Source organism: Ornithorhynchus anatinus, chromosome 14 (genome assembly GCF_004115215.2).
Source record: "Ornithorhynchus anatinus isolate Pmale09 chromosome 14, mOrnAna1.pri.v4, whole genome shotgun sequence".
In the NCBI taxonomy this organism is placed as follows: domain Eukaryota; kingdom Metazoa; phylum Chordata; class Mammalia; order Monotremata; family Ornithorhynchidae; genus Ornithorhynchus; species Ornithorhynchus anatinus.
In genome coordinates, this window is record NC_041741.1 from 29,210,149 (window position 1) to 29,233,059 (window position 22,911).

The following is a 22,911-nucleotide window of genomic DNA, read 5'->3' on the forward strand; positions in this document are numbered from 1 at the left end:
ACAGCTCTCTCAGTATTTCTTGTTCCCAATCTTTTCTTCCCCAATTTAGAAACAACCCATCATATTGATTATTACTATGTGTTGCACTCCTCCTAATACAAAACCAGACTCTTTAGTAGGCTCAAAAATACTTATGTTCAAGCAACAATTGGTATAACATTCCAGAGTCATAAGATTTTCAGCAGAACTTCTTTATTTGGTGTTTAGGATACTGTGTTGTAATAACGTATTTTATCTGGACCCCTCCCTTCTCTCTCCCTACCTACTTCCTCCAAATAATATTGGCAGATAATATTATGTAAATTACCCTTATGCACTCTAACATGAGAGCAGATGCTGGAGGTTGGTCAGTATCTGGTTGCTTCTCTATGGCCCCTACCCTATGGGTGTTGTGCTGTGATGTGGTTTTACTGCCCCTATAATATCTCTTTGCCACATTGCCCATCCTCCTGCACCCTGAGGAGAGAAAATATTTCCAGCCTTCCTGTGAGCCAAGGAGACAATATAGCTGATTATGTCCCCAAGGCAAAAAATACTAATGCACGAAGCATAGTATAAATGGAAATTTTACTTGCAACAATAACTATAGTATATTAATTCAAATTATTATTCAATATGAGTGGTTTGAAGTTATACACATGGTGAAAATATGGGAGGGGCATTTTGGTTCACAAATGGGCAGTCATTTGAGAAAGTAAATGTTTTGAACGGTAATACAATTTTCACTGTGGGTAGGGATTGTCTCTGTTGCCGAATTGTACTTTCCAAGCGCTTAGTACAGTGCTCTGTGCACAGTAAGTGCTCAATAAATATGTTTGAATGAATGAATTACCTTTATGCTCCCCCTAGGCTGCTCTTTGTGGGCAAGGAACGTGTTTATCGACTCTGTTATATTGTACTCTCCCAAGGGCTTAGTACAGTGCTCTGCACACAGTAAGGGCTCAATAAATATGATTGATTGAGGAAGCCCCTTGTGGTAGGTAATGTATCATTTCCTTGTTTTATGCTTCCCTAGGACTCAGTACAATGTATCATACCCACTGAATTCTCAGAAAATGCTTTTACTATTACTACTAAGGAGAGAATTAAGACCTACATTTTCTAAGAGTGAGGAAGTAGGGAGTTATTAAAATATATAAAATGCTTCTCATACTCATTGATTATATTCTTATTATAAGATCATAATTTAAACATTTTCTTTTAATGTTTGAATGATGCATTTTGTGCTAGGGACTGAAAAGTTCACACTGGATTAGTAAAAGATTGGTATCCATTACATCTATAAACTGGCAAAAAGGCAAAAGATCATGCAACGGGTATTTCTGAATTCAAAATATTTCTAAGGATACATATTCCTCTCAGTCTCATCTTTTTAATTAAATAGAAACCAAGCACATACCTTAGGGGTAAACATATGACGAATGCCATCTATGGAACCATTTAAAAACAGAGCTCTAATGAGGAAACATATTAATACCACATATGGAAAAAGCGAACTAAAATACATGATCTGTAAAGAGAAAAAGAAATTGATAAACATTATTGACATTAGTTTTCTATATTTTCAATACTATTTGGTATTGTTAGTTTTTGCCACATATTTCTTTGAAAAAATTGAAATCATCAGGCATGATTTCCCTAAAATCTGCCCTACTGCTCTCCAATCCACCCTCTTCCTGCCCCATCTTCAACTCTCCCATCCTTCGCAGCAGTATCTCGGGAAATCTGCTACCTCCTCTCCAAATCTACACCCTCCACCGGCAGCTCTGACCCCATCCCTTCACACCTTATCAAAACATTCGACCCTTCCCTCCTTCCCTCCCTGACCACAATCTTCACTTTACAAGGGCACTTTCCACACTGCTTTCAAGCGTGCCCATGTATCCCCTAACCTCAAAAAGCCCTCCTTGACCCCAGGATATGCTCTAGTTGTTGCCCCACCTCCCTCTTATGATTCCTCTTCAAACTCTTTGAGTGAAATTGTCTTCACTTGCTGCTTCCACGTCCTCTCTTGCAATTTTCTGCTTGACCCACTGCAATCTTTACTCCATGGAAATGGCCCTCTCTAAAGCCACCAATGACCTCCTTCTAGCCAAATTGGACAGTCACTACTCCATCCAGCCTAATTTTCCTTGACCACTCAGTCACCTTCAACACTGTGGACTCTTCTCCTGGAAACATCATATCTAACTTTGTTTCACAGATATTATTCTCTCCTGGTTCTCCTCCTACCTATCTAGCTGCTTCTTCTCAGTCTTTTCCAGCTTCTCACGGCTTCCCACACTTTATCAGTAGGAGTACCTCAAGGCTTGTTCTGGATCCCCTTCTATTCTCCAACCCTACCCACTCCTTTGCAAACTCATTCACTCCCATGGCTTCAACTCCCATCTTTATGTGGATGAACCCCAAATCTACCTCCCCAGACCTGACTCTTTTCTCTGTAGGCTCAGATTTCCTCCTTTCTTCAGGACATTTCAACCTATTTGTCCCACCGACACCTCAAACTTAACATGTAAAATGGAACATCCCATCTTCCCACAAAAAGTTTGTCTGCCCCCTGACATTATATCACTGTAGACAACACTATCATCCTTGAAGCCTGTAACCTTGGCATTATCCCCAACTCATAGCCGTCATTCAACCCACATATTCAGTTTGTCACCAAATCCTGTCAGTTCTGTCTTCACAACATATCTAGAAACTATCCACTCCTCTCTATCCAAACTGCTATCACACTGATACAAGAACTTGCAATATCCTACATTGACTACTGCACCAGCCTCCTCACTGACCTCTATGCCTCCTGTTTCTCTGCTCTCTGGTCCATACTTCACTCTACCGCCCACATTATTTTTCTAAAAAATGTTGAGTCTATATCTGCCATTTCTCAGCAACCTCCAATGGCTGCCCATCCATATCACACCAAACCAAAACTCCTTACCATAAGCTTTCATCAATCAATTGTATTGATTGAGTGCTTACTCTGTGCCGAGCACTATACTAGGGGCTTGGGAGAGTACAATACAACAGAGTTGGTAGGTAAGTTCCCTGCCTACAAAGAGATTACAGTTGAGAGGATTTTAAAGCACTAAATCAGCTCTCCCTCTCTTAACTTACTTCACTGATCTCCTACGACAACCTAGTCACTGTACCTCAGTATCACTTATCTCCCTGCCAAACCCCTTACCCACATCCTTCTGGCTTGGGACTCCGTCCTGCTTTATATCTGTCAGGTCACCATTCTCCCTCCTTCAAAGTAATTCTAACATCATATCTCCTCCAACACACCTTTTTTTTTTTTTACTTTATTAAGTCAATTTTTGAAGTGCTTACAATATGTCAAGCACTATTCTAAGTGCTGGGGTAGATACATGTTACTCATGTTGGACATAGTTCCTCTCCCACATGGGGCTCACACTTTAAGTAGGAGATACTTCCCCAACTAAGCTTCCATTTCTCCTGTCTTCCTATCTGCACCCTTTGGATTGGATCTGTACCCTTAAACACTTGAAATTCACTCCACCTTCAGCCCCACAGCCCTTTCATACATATCTCTATATTATGCCATTTCCCCTATCTGAAACTCATGTTAATTTCTATCTCCTCTAGATTCTAAAATCCTTGTGGGCAGGGATTGTGTCTGCTAACTCTGTTGTATTTCATTCTCCCAAGTGCTTAGTATAGCATTCTGCATTCAATAAGCACTCAGTAAATACCATTAGCTGACTGACCACTGGCAACAGCAAGCAGAGAATCTGGCAGGTGACAATCAAAGGTGGGTGAGGCAGTCATTAAGCAGAAATTTAGGGGGCATTTAAAGACCAAGAGATGAATTGGACTGCAAAGGGCAAGTGCGGCTAGCCTTAATTTTTTCATGCACAGACTGAGGAACGGATTGTTATCTCACTCAGAGCCTTTTCATCCACACTTCGACACATGGTTAAGATATCACCGCCAGTTGAAGTAATTAAATTTAGGCTTCAAGAAAAGCTCTAGGTTTTGATTTAACCACAACTATTAAATATCCTTTTTTCAATCTGACGATTCAGAGGAAACTGAGGTACTATAAAAACAAGGTTATAATTTAAAAGTGACCTTCTCTTGGAAGTACCACTAATGCGGTTGAAAAATGCATATAATTAAAGCTGCATATTGAGAAATTTAATTACTTTACTGACAGCGTTAATCTTGCCTATATCTATACACCCACTTCTGCTCTAACACATGCTTTCATTACATGATTTGGATATACACAGGGAAAGTTTGGGAAAAAATAACATAATCCATGAGTTGCCAAGTATATTTGGAATAGGAGGAAGCAGTTTTATGTCTCTGCTGTCAGTCAAGGCATGAAACTGCCACACTCTCCAGTTTCTGCCTCAGCCTTACTGTACTGCACCATATCCTACTTTGTGTTTCTTTGTGTTAATGAACTTTTACAAAATTTAATACAGTAAAATAGCAATGCGTAACAAGGGTGTAAAGCATTTCACTGATGGTACACATAAGAATGATATAGGAATTTCTTTAAAAAATGTAACCATGGTGGTATCTTCAAATAATAATAATAAGTACTTGCTATGTGCCACACATTATTCTAAGCACTGGAGTAGCTACAAGATAATCAGCTGGACCCAGTCCCTGTCCTAAGGAGGGCTCACAGTCTTTATCCCCATTTTATAGATGAGGGCACTGAGGCCTAGAGAAGTAAACTGACTTGTCCAAGGTCATACCTGTCCTCCCCTGGCCAAATCAAACAGCCTCTGCTCCATCCAACCTAATTTTCCTCAACCTCTCCTCCCCCTGACTTTTCTATCATTGTATCACCTTGGCATTATCCTTGACTCCTCTTTCTTATTCAACCCACGTATTAAATCAGACACTAAATCCTGTCAGTCCCACCTTCACAACATCACTAAAATCCACTTTCCTCTCCATCCAAACCGCTACCACGTTAATAAAATCCCTCATCCTATCCCTGCTGGATTAATGCATCAGCCTCCTTGCTGATCTCCCAGGCTCCTGTCTTTCCCCCAATCCAATCCATATTTCACTCTGCTGCCCGGATCGTTTTTCTACATAACGTTCAGGACATGTGTCCCCGCTCCTCAAAAAACTCCAGTGGTGGCCCATCCACCTCCGCATCAGACAAAAACTCCTCACCATTGGCTTTAAAGCACTCCATCAACCTGCCCCCTCCTACCTCATCTCGCTCCTCTCCTTCTACAACCCAGCACACACAATCCACTTGTGTAATGCTCACTGTGCCTCAGTGTCACCTGGGTGACGACAGACCTCGCACCCACATCCTGCCTCAGGCCTGGAATGCCCTCCCTTCTCAAATTCGACAAATTCAAATTCCCTACTCTCTCCTCCTTCAAAGTCTTATTGAAGGCACATCTCCTCTAATAGATCTTCCTAGATTAGCCCACTTTTCCTTATCTTCCACTCCCTTCTACATTGCCCTGACTTGCTCCCTTTGCTCTTCTTCCCCCCTCTCAGCTCCACAGCACCTATGTAAATATCTGTCATTTTATTTATTTGTATTGATGTCCGTCTCCTCTCCTCTAGACTGGAAGCTCTGTGAGGGCAGGGAATGTGACTGTGTATTGGTGTATTTTAGTCTCCCAAGTGCTTAGTACAGTGTTCTGCACACGATAAGTGCTCAATAAATATGATTGAATAAATGAATGAAAGTGTCAGATCTGGGATTAGAACCCAGGTCCTTCTGGCTCCCAGGCCCATGCTCTATCTATGAGAAGCAGCGTGGCTCAGTGGAAAGAGCACGGGCTTTGGAGTCAGGGCTCATGAGTTCGAATCCCAGCTCTGCCACTTGTCGGCTGTGTGACTGTGGGCAAGTCACTTAACTTCTCTGTGCCTCAGTTCCCTCATCTGTAAAATGGGGATTAAGACTGTGAGCCCCACGTGGGACAACCTGATTCCCCTATGTCTACCCCAGCGCTTAGAACAGTGCTCGGCACATAGCAAGTGCTTAACAAATACCAACATTATTATTATCCACTAGGCCATGCTACTTCAAACCATCCAACCCTATTTTGTGATGATGAGGCGAGCAAAAGAGAATTAGGAGGAGGAATGACAGGAAGAGGGGCTCTAACAATCCGAAGTAGGAATTAGAGCTTTCATCTCCTAATCCTGTACTATTGTAACTTTAACTGGGGAAGCAATTAAAATGCCTTCCAAAAATGCCTTTCCCCTTGCTCCAACACATCCCAAACTTCATTTTGTAGTAGTTGAAGCTGGAAAATAAACAAAGCCTGGTATTAAATTAGGGATATAAAATGGAAATTATTTGAAAATACTGGCAAAATTGGCCTTTCCAAGGGAGACAAACTATAGCATAAAATTATGGAGGTATGTGGTATTAGATATGTAAAGAGAACCTGTGAGGCTCATGCTTATATAGAAATGATTAAATTAAGAATTTACTGAAATTATAATTTATTGTCTGCATGAAAAACTATACAAACCAATATGTTTAACATTTAAATGAAAATGTGTACGTAAAAATTGGTTTAAATCTTCATCTGAATACAATGTTTCAAGATCTGTGTCATTTAGGGCAGCAATATCAGAAGTTAAATCCAGTTTTAAAGATTGGGTTGAAACTAAATTGAGTTCCTGAAGCAATAAGAACAGTAGAGCATTGAATGCAGTGTATTAGATTCTGCTAGTTCTAGTGTAGACAGAAAGGAAATAAATCATCATTTATTAAAATGGTGTTCAATAGATGCTGTTGACATATAGTGTAACTGTATTCCAATTGTGGTATGGTGTCATCGAAGCAATCAGATGATCAGCATTAAAAAATAAAAAATCATGCCTTGGGCTTCAATTATGCCCTTAATCCCAAGGAAATTATATACGATGAATTCAGTAAACCATATATAAATCTCAGGAAGAAGCTAATTAAGTGATTATGTGTGGCTAGAGTGGTGCAAATTTAAAATCCAGGACTTTCTCAGCAAGCCTAAAGGAGGGAGTTTAGTGATGACTGTATCAGCACCCCTCCCTCTCTAATTTTAGCAGCCTCTCCTTAAACTGTTAAAAATTACATAGATTTTCCCAGGAAAGAGAGTGGCTGTAAATGGAGCCAGGAGGCCCATGGTGGAAAGAAGTAAAAATGAAGACTCCTTTCCTTTGTGAGCCTGCCAATACATTCATGGTTGCTTGATCAAACTCGGTCCAAATACAGAATGAAAGAACTCCTCAAGACCATGAGCTGGTTGTGGACAGGGAATCTATCTGTTGTTGTAGTATATTCTCCCAGCGCTTAGTACAGTGGTTGGCACACAGTAAGCACTCAATAAATATGATTGAATGGACTCCTCTACCATAATTTAAAACAAGAAGTGAGGAATTTGGTGTCCAAACATAACCTAATCATCTTGGGATGTTAGTTCACAAAGCTCAGTTCTCCCTTATTCATCCTCCTTTCTGTGTTGTCTGTGCACTTGGGTCTGTACACCTTAAGGGTACTGATACCCCACCCTCAGCCCCACAAGATTTATCACATGTCTTTTTTACTCTGCTACTTCCCCTATCTGTAATTCAACATCTTTCTCCCCCTTTAGTTTGTAAACTACATGAGGGCAGAGATCTGTTGTATTGTGCTCTCCCAAGCACTTAGAATGGTGCTTTGCACACAGTAAGCTCTTAATAAAAATCACTGATTGAATTGACTATGTATTAAACATCAAAAAGAAGAATCTCAAATTCAACTCAGTAATTCAGTGGGCTAGGGTTAAGGAAAAACAATCCAGTCAAAGACAATAAGAAAATAAATCGTCTAGTTCCCAATCTTAGGTAATACCAAATTCTTAACCTTGCTCTAACCTCAACCTCACTATTAGTCGTAGTGCTAACCTAATTACTTTGTTGTGACCCTACCGTGGACTACAATTCAACAATTTCTATAATGAGGATTTTTTTATATTAGTAATCAATTTGGGGGGAAATTGATGACTACAATCTGTAATTGTTTGTGTTTAGTTGGTGATTTGTATATTCTATATTAGTTACACAGTGGCAAGGGAATAGACCTATGAGTTCAGGGGATTGGGATTCTAATTCTGCAGTGCTACTTGCCTGCTGTGTAACCTGAGGAGAGAGTGAGAGAGACGGGGGGGGGGGGGAACAGGATTACACACCTAGGAAATGTTTTATTTCCTTTTCTGCTTCCTCATAAATAGGGGGTTTTCAGTGTATCGACAATATGCCAGTATATGCAAGTTGTAATTTCAGGTGAAATAAATTATACCCTACCCTTAGTAACATGTAATAAAGCTGTATTTTTCAGATATCAATTGACACATCTACTTGAACCTTTTGGTTTGTATATGCCTTCCTTGCAAATGGCATTTTTCATTCTAAAGTGATTTCTAAACTTTACAAGTTGAGAGTTTTTGAGTGTACATGAAAATATAGCACCACTTTTGCTTAAGAAAACATAACTAAACTTTGTAGCAGTTTTTGATAGGACATTAAAAATGGCCTCTCATCTGTCCTTTGGATAGAAAGGACAAAAGACTAATGACCTTTTTCTATATATTCATCTCTGACTGTAAAGAATGATGTATGACCAATGTTCTTTGTTATATAGGGTTACTTTTCTTTGTTTTTTGGGTTTGAGCTGCCACTTGCTAACACTGCTTTCGGGATCGATGATCTGACAGAAGTGTGGGTTCAGTTAAATTGTAAAGGCTCGATATACCATGTCTTCTCTAAACTGTAAGCTCATTGTGGCAGGGAACATTTCTACCAATACTGTTGTACTCCCAACAAGCGCTTAATACTGTACCCTGCACATGGTAAGAACTAAATGTATACCATTGATTTATTGATACATTTTAAATTCAGACTTAGGAATATAAAATGGGGATCACCATCTACTTTTTATCACCTGAACTAAAGAAATATAATGACCAGATCTTCAAGCTTTTAAGTGTCTTCCAAAAGGGAAAGTTTGATAAGTAGCAGAATTCTCCTTGCAGCTACATTGGAATTGCAGTTCTATGCAGTTAAAAATTTATTTTTGACAATATACCTTGTAACTCTGAACTGTGTCCAAAAAAATCAGTCATGTGAATTGTAGAAACTGTTTCAAACATTAGTAGATGCTGCACAATTTTTTTTAAAAAAGACAGCAGAAGCAAGAATAGCTCTTTGTCTGAGCACAGAATGGTCCACCCCTGTTCCCGTTCTGGACTTTTTGAGCTGCACATTCTAGCTATGGCTAGCTATAAGGTTTTATACTGGACATTCTAACTTTCAACTGGCCTTCCTATGCTTGGTTCCAATACAGGACTGGATGCTTTTGATGCTCATTTTTTTAAGTTTCAGTGTAGAGCTTCCTTCTGTTGTGGCTTCCCCCACTTTCGCTTGAGAGCTCAAATGCAGCAGGATTGTTCAGTCAGATCTGACCGGAGATTGCAGAGGCTCTCAACTGAATGTCTGTCCTCTAGATTGTAAGCTTGTTGTGGGCTGGGTATGTGTCTACCAATTCTGTTGTACTGTACTCTCCAAACACTTAATACAGTGCTGTGTACACAGCAAATGTTCAGTAAATATCATTGATTGACGTTAAGTGGGGGATCCCGTATTCCCTCAGGAGAAAAATTCTGGGACTGAATGAAATCAGTGTGATTTCACAAAATGGGGGCTTTGATGTTATCATATCATAGAGAAGCAGTGTGGCTCAGATGAATGAGCATGGGCTTGGGAGTCAGAGGTCACGGGTTTGAATCCTGGCTCTGCCACTTGTCAGCTGTGTGACCATGGGCAAGTCACTTCACTTCTCTGGGCCTCAGTTCCCTCATCTGTAAAATTGGGATTAAGACTGTGAACCTCACGTGGGACAACTTGATTACCCTGTATCTACCCCAGTACTTAGAACAGTGCTCTGCATATAGTAAGCACTTAACAAATACCAAACATTATTATTATTATTATTATTATTATTATTACTATCATGTGGGCCTGTCCCAATGCAGAGATGTCATCTTCAAGTATGAAAAACAACATGTGTATTTAGTCAGATGAAATCATTGGGGAATCACTATCATTCTTTATGTCTATTCAAAAATGTGACTTCATACTAATATTCTGTAAAGTTCCAGTTTTCTTCTCTAAACCACTTACTGCTCTGAGTGTGTTTAGAGGCAATCCATTAGGCTCTACTGGAACCTCTGAGTTGTGTCCCTCATTCTAAGACCACTGACAGCCCAGAAAATATCTTTGACACTACTGATTATCCATGGTGATGTTAATGTTGGTATTTGTTAAGCGCTTACTATGTGCCGAGCACTGTTCTAAGCGCTGGGGTTAACACAAGGGAATCAGGTTGTCCCACGTGGGGCTCACAGTCTTAATCCCCATTTTACAGATGAGGTAACTGAGGCACCGAGAAGTTAAGTGACTTGCCCAAAGTCACACAGCTGACAAGTGGCCGAGCCGGGATTCTGACTCCAAAGCCCGTGCTCTTTCCACTAAGCCATGCTGCTTCTCTAATGTGACAACATCAGGGTGAAATTAATTATCCCTTGTCCACCAATTCAAGCTGGACAAATCATTGAGTGCAACAAAGAGGTTTTAAAATGAATATCTTCCAAGCTAAAAAAAAATCACAAAATTTGAGGTGCGGTGGAAAGGCAGAGTTTAGAAGTAGCACCAAGACTGAACTGAATGTAAATAGAGATTACTATAACAATCACTTTTAGCCTTATTTTTTAGCTTTCTGTTGATACTTGCACAATCTTTCATTCTTTACCAATTCTTGTTTCTCTTTTCAACTAATTGCTTTTCATGATCATCTTTATTTTTAATTTGCCCCTGTGGCTTTTATAGCAGGGAATGGAAAGGGTGTGGTATTCAGGAATGCCACAATCAAAATAGGTGAGTTAGGAAGGAAGACACAGTACTAACCTTGCCTGAAGACTGGATGCCTTTGATCATTGCCAGACAAACCATAACCCAAGCAGCCAGTAGGCAAATTGTCATTTTCCAATTTAGTCCTCCACTTTCTGAGATGGAATCGGAAATATTCAGTGCTTCTCTATACCAGTAATAGGTGGTTGCAGAACTTTTCTCACATTCAGGCTCCACAACTTTGAGAAGAGGAAAAAAAAGTTACTACTCTAGGCAGAAATTCCTTAGTAATCGGATTAAATTGATAGAGAGATGACAGAGTATTCCTCAAGCTTTACTGGAAAAATGGGATTTCATACTAAAAAATTATGTAACTCTCTAGTAAGATCATAGAAAATAGCATTTACACATGAAGTAACAAAGAAATTAAATTTTACCCAATATTTCTACTTTATGTATTTCTAAAATAAGTATGTCATGCTCTTGACTGAAGGCAATAAGGAATTAGCATTCTCCGAGAAGTTTCTCCATTTTAAATCCTATGGTTCAAATTCTGGATGGTGTCTTATGTTTGCAATAGTCCTCACTACCCTTGCTTACAAAATGAGTAGCCTCAATAAATCTTCAACATCCTTCCTGATTTCCCCACTCCACAATATTTGCATTGGCCTCATCTAATTCTCTTCATTTTTCAATACACTTCTTTCTCAGGAATGCTCTTCTCTTCTCACCCCTTCTCATTTACTATTTTAAAATAAATCTGGGTCTTTTAGTAGGCAAATTCACTCTTTTTCACCAATTCAAACTCCAGTGAGACCCTTGACCCACAAAAGGCGGCAATTTATGAACTTTCAATGAAATCAATTTCCTAGATACTTCAGATGTATAGACTTTATTCTGGGATCTGTGTTCATTTTTATGTTTTTTAAAATTCCACATCAACCAGCAAATATTTCCTGCTGTCATAAATGGGAACAGTAAAGAGTGCAATTATCATGAGTAAACATATTCTAAAAATGAGGAACTTATTTTTGATTATCTTACTTTGGCAATAAAATGATGTGGTAACAAGAACAGTCTTGTTCTAATTTTTAGCGTTTTAATTGCTGCCTTTTTTTTTGGTGCTGAACCCATTTTTTTGGCATTATAAGCAAATATGACATTGGTATATCCAAGAAAATATAATGTTCTCTCTTGACTGTTGCACCAAAGTCCTAACATGGCAGTTTGGAAAAAAAAATTCTAATTAAGCCCCACCTTGTCACTAACCCCATGATGCAGGAAGGGAAGAGGAGCAGGCCCAGAATATTGGCACAGGCCCTATAAAGGAGAGAAGTGAACCCCCCAAAAATGCAGGATGTATCATTTGGAAACCCTGACCACATTCCCCTAACCTATGTATCTTACTCAGCCCAGACTGAGCCTTGCCTCTGTGCCCTTCTATATGGATATGAGGAAGAGAAGAGGATCAGGTCTGGAACCCAAAGGAGGCCCTATGGAGGAGACAAGAGAATTGCAGGATTCACCAGTTGGAACCTGTCCCTCTCGGCTATGGAATCCCACCTCCTCGTTCGGCCTAATCCCTTCTTCACTCTTAGATCCAAAAACAAGATTTAGCAAAGTTAAGCTGTTAGTACAGTGCTTTGCACACTGTAAGCACTCACTAAAATCCATCGGTTGATTGAGAAAGGGTAGAGTCACTTTGATCAACTAGCTTGAAAGCAATATAGGTCGGGGAAAAGGAATGATTTATCCTTTGGGAAATCAAGTATCCCAAGCAAATTTTGAAGACTGACTTTTAAATCATATGTACAATGCATCTGTGAAAATATTGATTTCTTTTGCATTTGTCCTATCAGTTTTAAAATTAATAGAATAAACTGAAATGCATCTATGTCTTACAAGTATGAGAAGTATTTTTCACCAGAGGGCACTGATCCCAAGGTAGAGGATGTTGAAAAGACTGTGAAAAATAGAACAAACTCCATCCAATGATGACATTGTAGTAAAGAGCCACAAAGAAACATACCTACAATAATAAAAAGCCTACAATTAAAGAAGAGTTAATGCATTCAACTAGACTAATTAAATACTTTTACATGGTAATTAAAGAAATGCACGTGGCTATGAAATTTTTGATTTTTTTTTTGGTTTGGAAAATCCACAGAAATTGCCACTGAATGTATTAGGCCAGAGAGACTGCTATTTGGATTGTCCAACATGAAAACTACAGGTCTCTCTTCTCGTGGATAGTGAAGATCTAGGATATTTGTCTACATTTCTAAAGAAGCTTCCATTGATGACAATTTATGGTGGATTCATAAAACATCATCTGCTCACATAGGCCTTCTCCTCAAAAACTTCCAAAAGCTATTGATTTCCTGCACGTCAAACATTATTATCCATGACTGACTTTAAAGTTCTCCAGGAGCTCTCTTCTTTTTACTTTCTGTTTTCTTCACTGACTCTTCCCAGCTCTCACTCAATGGCCCTCCTAAAGGAACTTTCTGACTACCCCAGACTCTCACTTCTCCTGCTTCTGAGAGCTTATTCCTTCTAGACTGTAAGCTCCTTGTGGACAGGGAATGTGTCTACCAACTCTGTTGTTTTGTACTCTCTCAAGTTCTTAGTACAGTGCTCTGCACACAATAAGTGCTTAATAAACACCATTGATTCCATTTCCTTGACTAGAAATAAAAATACTACACAAAGTTTCCAAAAATATACTTTCTTGCTCTCTTCTTTAAACTAATCACTTGTTTAAAAGAATGACTAGAATCCAGATAATATTACCCAAAAATTTACACTCAAATCAAACACCGTTTCTTTTCTGCACCTAGAAATTTAAAAATTTAGAGTGCAAATCAGGTGGGAACTATTACTCTTGCTTATTTTTATTTTAAGCATAAATAAAATCTTAATGTAACTAAACTCACGACACAACTTGCAAATCCAATTCCACCCAGTTTAGGGGTTATGTAATTCCATACTCCAATGCTTCCACGACGTATTCTTTGACCCACAGAAAGTTCCAGGAAAAATAGGGGAATTCCTATTATCAGCAGCAGTATTAAATATGGCACAAGATAAGCACCTGTGGAAACAAACACAGGTTAAACAGACTTATAATACAGCAGTGGCACATATATTCAAATAATTTTAAAGAACTAGAGTGTCTTCCTTTTTTTAAAAAAAACAGTATATCCCTTCCTCATTTGTAAGATGCTTGTGGGGGGAAGAATTAGGATAATACAGGGCTCATTGTACTGATTGCAGGTGAATGAAATACCAATTGTCTAATCTGGCACAATAACCCAAGAACATTTATTGTGTCTGCTTTTAAAATAGCTTACCCAGTGGCATGAACCATTTGATTGGAGATGATAATAGCGGTATTTGATAGGCACTTACCACGTGCCAGGCACTGCACATAGCAAATTGTTCCAGTCTTAATTCCCATTTTACAGATGAGGTAACTAAGGCACGTAGAAGTTAAGTGACTTGTCCAAGGTCACACAGCAGCTTCGTGGCAGAGCCGGGATTAGAACTAGGTCGTTCTGAGTCCCAGTCCTTCTCTCTCTGCACTAGGCCACGCTGGACTAGATAGAGATGGCACCCCTCCAATGTGAATGATATCCAGCTGGCTTTAAGCGTTCTTGCTGACTTCTCAGTCAGTCAGTCAGTCGTATTGATTGAGTGCTTACTGTGTTCAGAGCACTGTATTTCCTGAGTTTTATCCCAACCTAGGCAGCCTAGGGAATTCGTTGAAGCCCAGGAGGACCTCAGACCTCCAAGACCTTTCCACTAAAATAATCAAAGTTACCATGGGATCCTGGACGGATAAATTCAGACTCAGTGTGGTAACTTAGTTTTAGATATTCCACTGTTTGATTATTCTAAGTCACTTTAAATATATTCTTTGTTTACTCAAGATTTAAATAAAGGTAATGATATTGAGCTACTAACAAGGTTATGAAAAGAATAAGACTATAGCAGTCATTATAAAAGCGTAGAGGTGCTCAATGTTTATAGTTTCATTAGCAATTTCAAGAGGCTTGATAAGAAAATATTGATATTTTCATATGTATGAAATTGTATGCATATATTGGAAATCATACTGTATGGCAGGATGTGTTTTCAAAATAGAATGATAATAACATTAAAAGGGGTTTAACTGAATTGAAGCAATGGACTATGACCAAATCTTTCTAAGGTCGTAAAAGGGATAGGTGTAGAAATAATCCAAATCATCTGCTAAAAATCACATTTTGATCCAATCAATCAATCTTGGAGAAAAGTTCATATCATTATTATCATCAGTAGCCATTAAATATCTACCTGCAAGGAATTACACAAATAAATTCCAACCGACGAAGGTGACACACAGCCCTGTTTCGACCACATGTAAGCCAGTGTCTAAACCTAACCCTGTAGGAATCTTAATACTAATATCTAGTGGCATCTTTGTAGCTATTCCCTGAAGTTAGTCAGTCTGAAATCTTTACTGAAAAATTTTGGCATGAACCCCCTACAATAGAGGGTAGGGGAGAAGCAGCTTGAGGAGCAGAAACATCCCTGCTTCTACCCTCTGCTCTCCTAACTTGCCCCGGAGCAGTTAACTTGACTTGAGCTGAGCTGTGAGCAAGGAAGAAGTCAGGTTGGACAATAAAGTTACTGGTTCACCAGGCATTTCCAGTTAATATGGTGGGCCAGTGCATCCTTGCATCTCATTCTTCCCACGTAATACAACCTCCGGAACAGGCCATATCAGAGACAACCAACTAATGTCACCTGACCCTAAGGTAGGGTAAACAGAATCCCATTAATTTAGATAATGTTGGTGGGACCAAAATGAGGTGGGGATAAGGGACAAGAAAGAGGGAAAGGAGAAAATGAAAATGGACCCTTTTTTTGTCCCTCCCTCCCCAGTCACCTGATCTTAGGAGGAAGATAACATGGGTTGACATCTCTGATAGGTCCTGATCCTGGGGTTTTATTAGGTAGAGCAAATAAAGTTTAAGGCCGCATTAGCCCATACAGAAACCAGGATCTTCTAGGGCTCCAGGGCCCGTGTGGGCCAGTTGGTCATCTTTGGATCTCATCTGGCTCTTTTCTTGCTTGGAGATGGGGAAAAGGAGAAAGAGAAAGGGAAGAAGAAGCAAAAGGACAGGACTAAGAGGAAAAACATAAAAGGAAAGAAGAGAACAGAGATAAATGGGGAAGAGAAAGGATACAAGAAGACTTACCTCCTTCTTCACTGCAGCTGTTGCCACTGCCATTTTTCACCATCCTTCTAGCCCCAGAAGTTCAGCCAAGGGCAGGCAAGTGTCACCGCTGCTGCTAAGTGCCAGCACCACTGCCACCAAGCCAAATGGAGGAAGTGGCACAGGTCAATGGCAGGCAATGGCTGACGGTGCCAGAGGTCAGCAGCAACCACCATGGCTATGCCAGAACTGGGTCTTCTAGGCCATGGAACTCAGTTTCCTGTCATGCTAGAAACCTCCTCCAAGGCCTGGAAGATCTAGCACTCCTCCTCCTTTCCCTTAGTGGTGGACGCTGCCTCCATTCCTGCTATGTCACTGCCATGCTAGCCAAGGATTTCTCCCACACTTACAAGAGAGTCCTCCTGCTAATGACTTTTAGGACAGTGAATAGCTTACCCCAAAGCATGACTTTCCCACCCATTTTGGGACATTTGGTCAACTTCTCTTAGACCTGTTTCAACCAGATCAGCCTGGACATCCTGAGACTACCTTTAAATCCCACAGTCCCTCTGGATTACAGCTGATAGAGGACCAGAGCAAAGTGAATGGTTTAGGCAGGCAGCCATTCTAAAACTGTAATTCATTCCCACAGACAGAATCCTTCCCTTTCCAAAAATCCAGTCAGGAAACTCATTCTGGTATAGTCATTATTTATAGCTTTCCATGAATGATTCAGTAGTTGATCCTGATTAAAATAAAGTTAATTGTTTCAGCTTAAATATAGACAAGCTTACTGATATAACTAAAATGTGAGGAAGAAAATAATTGGGTTGAGTTAATAATCCCCATTACAGTTTAACAGTTTGCTTTTAAAAAAAAAATATTCTGATGACTCCACACTCCATCCACACATTTTTCTCTTCCTATGAAAATGCCCTGGTGGTACCTGTGAATTTCTACAGCTAGATTCATCAAAGTAATTATTGGAAGATAATTTAAAAGAGACTTTCAGAGACAAAGTTTTAAAGAATTATTTAAGTGTCTTCTTCTGTAATCTGAAATGATTCTCAATAGAATTCTTTTCTTTCCTTCCTTCTACCACTGCCTTCCCTTTTTTTTTCTTGGTTCTCTTTTCCTTTCCCTTTACTTTTCTTCATACCTAAAAACATTTCCTATCAATATCTTTATGGATACCCTTATTTAAATGACAATCTATAAATCTCAAAAAATGTGAGGGACACATGGGATGGACATTGTATTAATAATTATGATATGTGTTAAGTCGAGCACTCTTCTTAGAAGTATTGAAAATATAACAATGTCCTTCACATGTTTAACAGTAAGAACATATTTTCATTTGCAGAATCAAAAAACTATTTTGGGAAATTCAAGAATAACAGGGTTTGAAGAGGTCAGTGTCTGTTGATTGCACAGGGAATGAGTACATTCTTTAATCCCCTAGCAACATTACCACCAAAAAATATAGTGGAAACGTACTATATCAAAACTAAATGTATTCTCTTTCCCCAGGTGAGTAGAGGAGGTGGGGAGTGTGGAAAGAGATTTGGGAATAGAGGAGATCTGAATTCTAGTGGTATATTTTCCATGACCTTGTTGCAGGATAATGGACAGGTCACAATCTCACAGGTCATCATTTTTCTTATCCTTAAAATGAACGCAATACTACCTGACATATCCTACCTCACTGGAATACTGTGAGGTAATAAAAAAAACCTCAGTATCTGAATGACTTGAATATGTTCTGTGTGGTTTTAAAATAGACCTTGAGTTGGAAGAAATCAGTAAATCAACCAAAGTTATTTATTGAACAATTTGTGCAGAGCATTGTACTAAGCACTTGAGAGAGTACACAATAACAAAGTTGTTGGGCATGTTCCTTACCCACAGGGAGCTTAAAGTCTAGTGGGGGCTTGCTTATTCTGAGCTTATTTTTGGTGAACATGAGCAGAAAGGGCTATATGAGTGTTGAATATATAATAATGATAATGATGGTGACGATGATAGAAAGTACTAATGATAATTGAGGTACTTACAATATGTCAAGCACCAGGGTAAACAGACCATACAGTCTTTGTTCCAAATGGGGAAAACAGTATTGAGTCCTCATTTTATAGATCAGGAAACTGAGGCACACAGAAGTTAAGTGACATGCCCAAGGTCTCATACAGCAGGTGAGTGGTAGAGCTGGGATTAGGAACTAGGTCTCCTGACTCCCAATCCTGTGTTCTTCCACTAGGCCATGAATCCAGTCCTTTTTGTTAAACTTTTAAGTCCTTTATTTGGGTTATCAAAATATCCATAATTCATATCCCTTGTAAAAGGTTTTTGCATTTTTGTAGAACCTTATGATAAAATTTACAGATAATGAGATACCATCACTATTAGTATTATCTAAGTAAATCATATCTTCATTATCTTATTAAGTTCCAGTCTTCCACTGGTCCAGTGGAAAGGCTACTGGTCTGGTAACCAGGAGACCTGGGTTCTAGCCCTGGTTCTGCTTTACCTGGCTGATGTGGGTAAAGACCACTCTCCTCCCCCTCTCCCCCATGCATGTTACCATGTGCTGCTACTCCCCTGCAAGTCTTCCTACTCACTCACTGCACTGTGTCCCAGCAAGGATATTCCTGGGAGGGGCAAGAGAAGAACTATAACCACAAGGGAAGCAACATGGCCTAGTAAATAGACCAGGGGTCTGGGTCCTTCTGACCTGGGTACTAATCCCATCTTCGCTATTTGCTGGGAGCCCTTGGGCAAGTCACTTCACTTCTCTGGGCCTCAGTTCCCACATCTGTAAAATGGTTCAAACTGATATGCTATATTAAGCCCCAAAAGCTACCAACTATGGACAAAAACTTGCTTGTAACAGCATATCCAACAGAAAACACAGATAATATAAAATATTGTTCTACATTACTGTTTCATGTTCATTTTTCTAATGTGGTGATTATTCCTATTGGCTGAAAAGGACTTTCAAACACTTCTGTTGATTAATGATTACACTATCGACTTTTTTTATCCATTCCATTGGAAAGATAACTAAATTGCTAAATTATGATTTAACTTGAAAAGAAGAGTTGCTTTGATCTTTACATCATCTATGCTTAGAAATGAAAGCTACTTTGAGTCTACGATCTCACTGGAATTTAGTTTGGCTTATCAGGAAGAAATAGGGTTTATAAATGGAGGTAGAGGATCTCACAGGATTCTCACTCAGTCTTTTGTTTTAAACCACGTATATTAGAGACAAGAAAATTCCCTCCAATTACACTCTCCAGTTTGGAAGAATGATCCCAAGCCTGGAGCAGGAATCCAGAGGGTAATTCATGCTGATAGGTCCCATCAAAAACCAAGCTGTTGCCGCTCTTTCCCAGCCTTGAGGAACTTCTAAGTGGAGAGGCACAAAGTTCACTCTTTTGGCTGGACCACATTGGGTGGGTTGGAGGAGAGCAGATGGCGGGGACTGAGGAAGATGAGGCAAGGAAGGCTTAGAATTTCTCCCTTGTCTCCCACTCCTCCTCATTTTCATCTTCCTCCACAACTTCTGGCTTTCCCTCCGTCTCCTCCCAGCCTTAGACAGACGAGGGTGAACAAAGCGGCAGCCACAAAGTAGGTCACTGACAGGCCCCAGGAGGGTTGGAGTAGTAGAAAATTTTTTTAAAAAAAAGTTTAGAGAATCGAAAAAGAAGACTGGGGTGGCACAGAGGAACCAGGGAGACAAGTCTGAAGTGCTGGAGATTGGCCAGAAAAGCCACAGAAAGCTGGGGCAGAGAAGTTAGAGGACCAGGGAGTGGATTGCTTTCCTGTCAGATTTGCAAAACCAGAGGCCCAAGTTGCAGGCACTTTGCTAGAAAGTGATTTCCACCAGGCTGACATGGAACCCAACAATTCAAATATGTTTTCCTGGTTCTGTACTCATTAAAGATATAGAATGGCTGATCATTCTTTTCTGTCTAAAAACACAAATGGTTATGAAGAAGTGAATTTATAAGAGAAATATTTTACTGTCTACAGCCTATATAAATGACTTTGAGCTTGAGAACAAATTAGCATAAGAAGTAATATAATAAATGGAGCAATAGATCTACAAAATAATTTTCAATATCATTTTCATATTTTTCTAACAATGATTGTTTTTTCTAATTTTTCAAATATAATGATGATGGTATTTGATATGCACTTACTATGTGCCAAGCACTGTTCTAAGCACTGGGGTAGATACAAGGTATTCAGGTTGTCCCACATGGGCCTCACAGTCTTAATCCCCATCTTACAGATGAGGTCACTGAGGCACAGAAAAGTTAAGTGACTTGCCCAGAGTCACACAGCTGACCAGTGGCAGAGCTGGGATTAGAACCCAAGACCTCTGTCTCCCGAGCCCGGGGTCTTTCCATCAAGCCACTCTGTTTATATGATACCAGGTCATCTTGATATGAGAGTAATTTTTACATCACATAATTTTTTGCTATACAATGAGATCCAGAAAGCAAATTAATGAAAAGCTATGGTCTTACCTCCTCCATTCTTCTGACATAAGTATGGAAATCTCCACACATTCCCTAAACCTACAGAAAATCCAACCTGTGCTAAAATGTACTGTAGTTTGTTGTTCCAAGCTGGTCTCTCATCCTCTGCATCAGATCCCTCTTCAGCATCTACATCTTTGTCTTCTTGATCATCAACCATCAGTTCACTCTTCTTAAAAGCATCATCTGCAGAGTCTTCATTAGAAAGAAGATCTTTGACTGATTCAATGACCTCATCATCTAGTTCTCTTTTAACCGCCTTGCTGTTCTTAGGCATTTGAAAGAGTGCAAAAATAAACTTAGGCAAATTAAGAATTCTTGTACCAGCTTTTTTGTTCGGGAAATGTCACACCAAAAAGACTGTGTCACTTTGAAGAAAAACGCCCAAGAGATTATCAAACAAATTCTTGACACGGGTTGAAAAAAAAAAATCAAAGGCTTCTTGGTCTGTATTTTCACGGAACCATAAATACCTGTTTGAATTTAAAAAATATGACTAATTATAATTAGAAATACCTTAATATTTACGTATGTTCTAATTATATTTCCAATCCTGCCTCCACAAACGTAAAATGCAGAAATTACACAGATCATTTGAAGAAAAAATTGTGGAGGAACGAGTTTAACTTCCTGAAGAATTGAGTTAGCTGATATAATTGCTTGACTCCACTGCATGTTAGCAAAACATAACAGGTACTGTAGAATCTTTATCTGTAATAGTATGAAATTGAAAGTTAAGGAAGTTATCTGATTAATTTGGTCCTGGAAGACAGTGAAGAAAAATTTTGTATTATGATTAATTAGGGTCTTGGATTAAGTGCATTGGTGGTTTACAGAAACAGTGTTCACTAAATTACTCAACACTCCATTTCACTTCAATCTTTAAGAAGCAACATGATATAATGGGTAAAAAGCAAAGGCCTTGTAGCCTGAAGACCTGAGTTTTAATCCTAGCTCCACCACTTGCCTACTGTGTGACCCTGAGCAAGTCACTTAAATACTCTGTGCCTCAGTTTCCTCAACTGTAAAGGGGGATTCAATACCCATTAACCCTCTTACCTTGACAGTGAATTCCATGTGGGACCTGATTATCTTGTATCTACCACAGCACTTAGATCAGTACTTAGAGAAGCAGCGTGGCTCAGTGGAAAGAACCTGGGCTTGGGAGTCAGAGGTCATGGGTTCGAATCCCAGCTCGGCCACTTAGCTGCATGACTGTGGACAAGTCACTTAACTTCTCTGTGCCTCTGTAAAATGGGGATGAAGACTATGAGCCTCACGTGGGACCACCTGATTACCCTGTATCTACCCCAGCACTTAGAACAGTTCTCTGTACATAGTAAGCGCTTAACAAATACCAACATTATTATTATATAGTGAGTACTTAATGGATACCACAGTCATTGCTATAAAATCAATCAATAGTATACATTGAATATCTTCTGCCTGCAGAGCACTCTTCTAAGCACTTGAGAGACTAAAAGAGACATTGGCTGACATTGAAAAATCTGTGTAAGTCCTGAGGTAAACAGATATAAATATAAAGAGCAGATGTGGGATGTAGGGCTGGGAAGGGAGTTATGTGAGTGGCTGTGTACTATATAGTTGAGGAGTTTGAACAAGACTTAGGGCAAAGAGTTTTTTTTTAGTTTAGAATAATCCTACACTTTTTGAAGGTAGAGGGGAAATAGAAAGTATGCAGTTAAAGATGACGTATAGAGCCCCTGTGGGAAATGGATTGTCTCCAACCTGGTTAGTTTCCATCTACCCAGTGCTTAGTACAGTGCCTGGAATATAATAAGCTCTTAACAAATACCACTAAAAAAAAATGGCGAGAGGAAATGGAGTCAGATGTCAAAGAGTCAGTCTTTTAAAACAAGCAGGTGTGGGAAAAATAAGAGTGTCAGTGTAGTCAGGAGTTAGGTTAAGTGAGGGAAAACGTTTGGGAAAGCATGCATGATGGTATCAATTTCGATGGCAAGATAGTTTGTGAGACTGACAGGGGTAAGACAGCAGGTGGGTTCACTGAGAACTTCAGGAATGAAAGGTCAGGAAATAATTACTGGGAGAAACAGGTATTTAAGTCGATACTCCAGTTCAGCTATTCAATGCATCATCATTCTGGATTAAAATTTATGGTGCGGATGGCAGGTTTCAGTCACGTTCATCCCTGACATCATTCATGTGATCAGACGTCACAGAGGAACTGTCATGAATTGGATGGGTCGTGCCCATCACCCAACAAGCCACTCGTGTATCCCATTGGATCCTGT

General features: G+C 39.5%; 1 protein-coding gene across 3 annotated transcripts in view; it reads right to left on the reverse strand.

Annotated features, from left to right (window-relative positions):
* SLC6A15 (solute carrier family 6 member 15) overlaps positions 1-21,110 on the reverse strand; it is a 36,506-nt gene extending 15,396 nt beyond the window's left edge. Inside the window, exons 1-6 of one of the 3 annotated variants that reach the window (XM_007670095.3) lie at positions 20,627-20,704; positions 16,134-16,243; positions 13,824-13,981; positions 12,790-12,916; positions 10,945-11,126; positions 1,400-1,510 (exon numbers count right to left, since the gene is read on the reverse strand). In XM_007670095.3, the coding sequence (XP_007668285.1) occupies positions 1,400-1,510; positions 10,945-11,126; positions 12,790-12,916; positions 13,824-13,981; positions 16,134-16,176 (621 nt within the window). In that variant the 5' untranslated portion in view covers positions 16,177-16,243; positions 20,627-20,704. Of the gene's footprint in view, positions 1-1,399; positions 1,511-10,944; positions 11,127-12,789; positions 12,917-13,823; positions 13,982-15,820; positions 16,063-16,133; positions 16,244-20,626 lie in introns of those variants that run through there. The other 2 variants (XM_029079502.2, XM_029079503.2) reach the window with 2 other exon arrangements.
* Between the last annotated feature and the right edge of the window lie 1,801 nt (positions 21,111-22,911).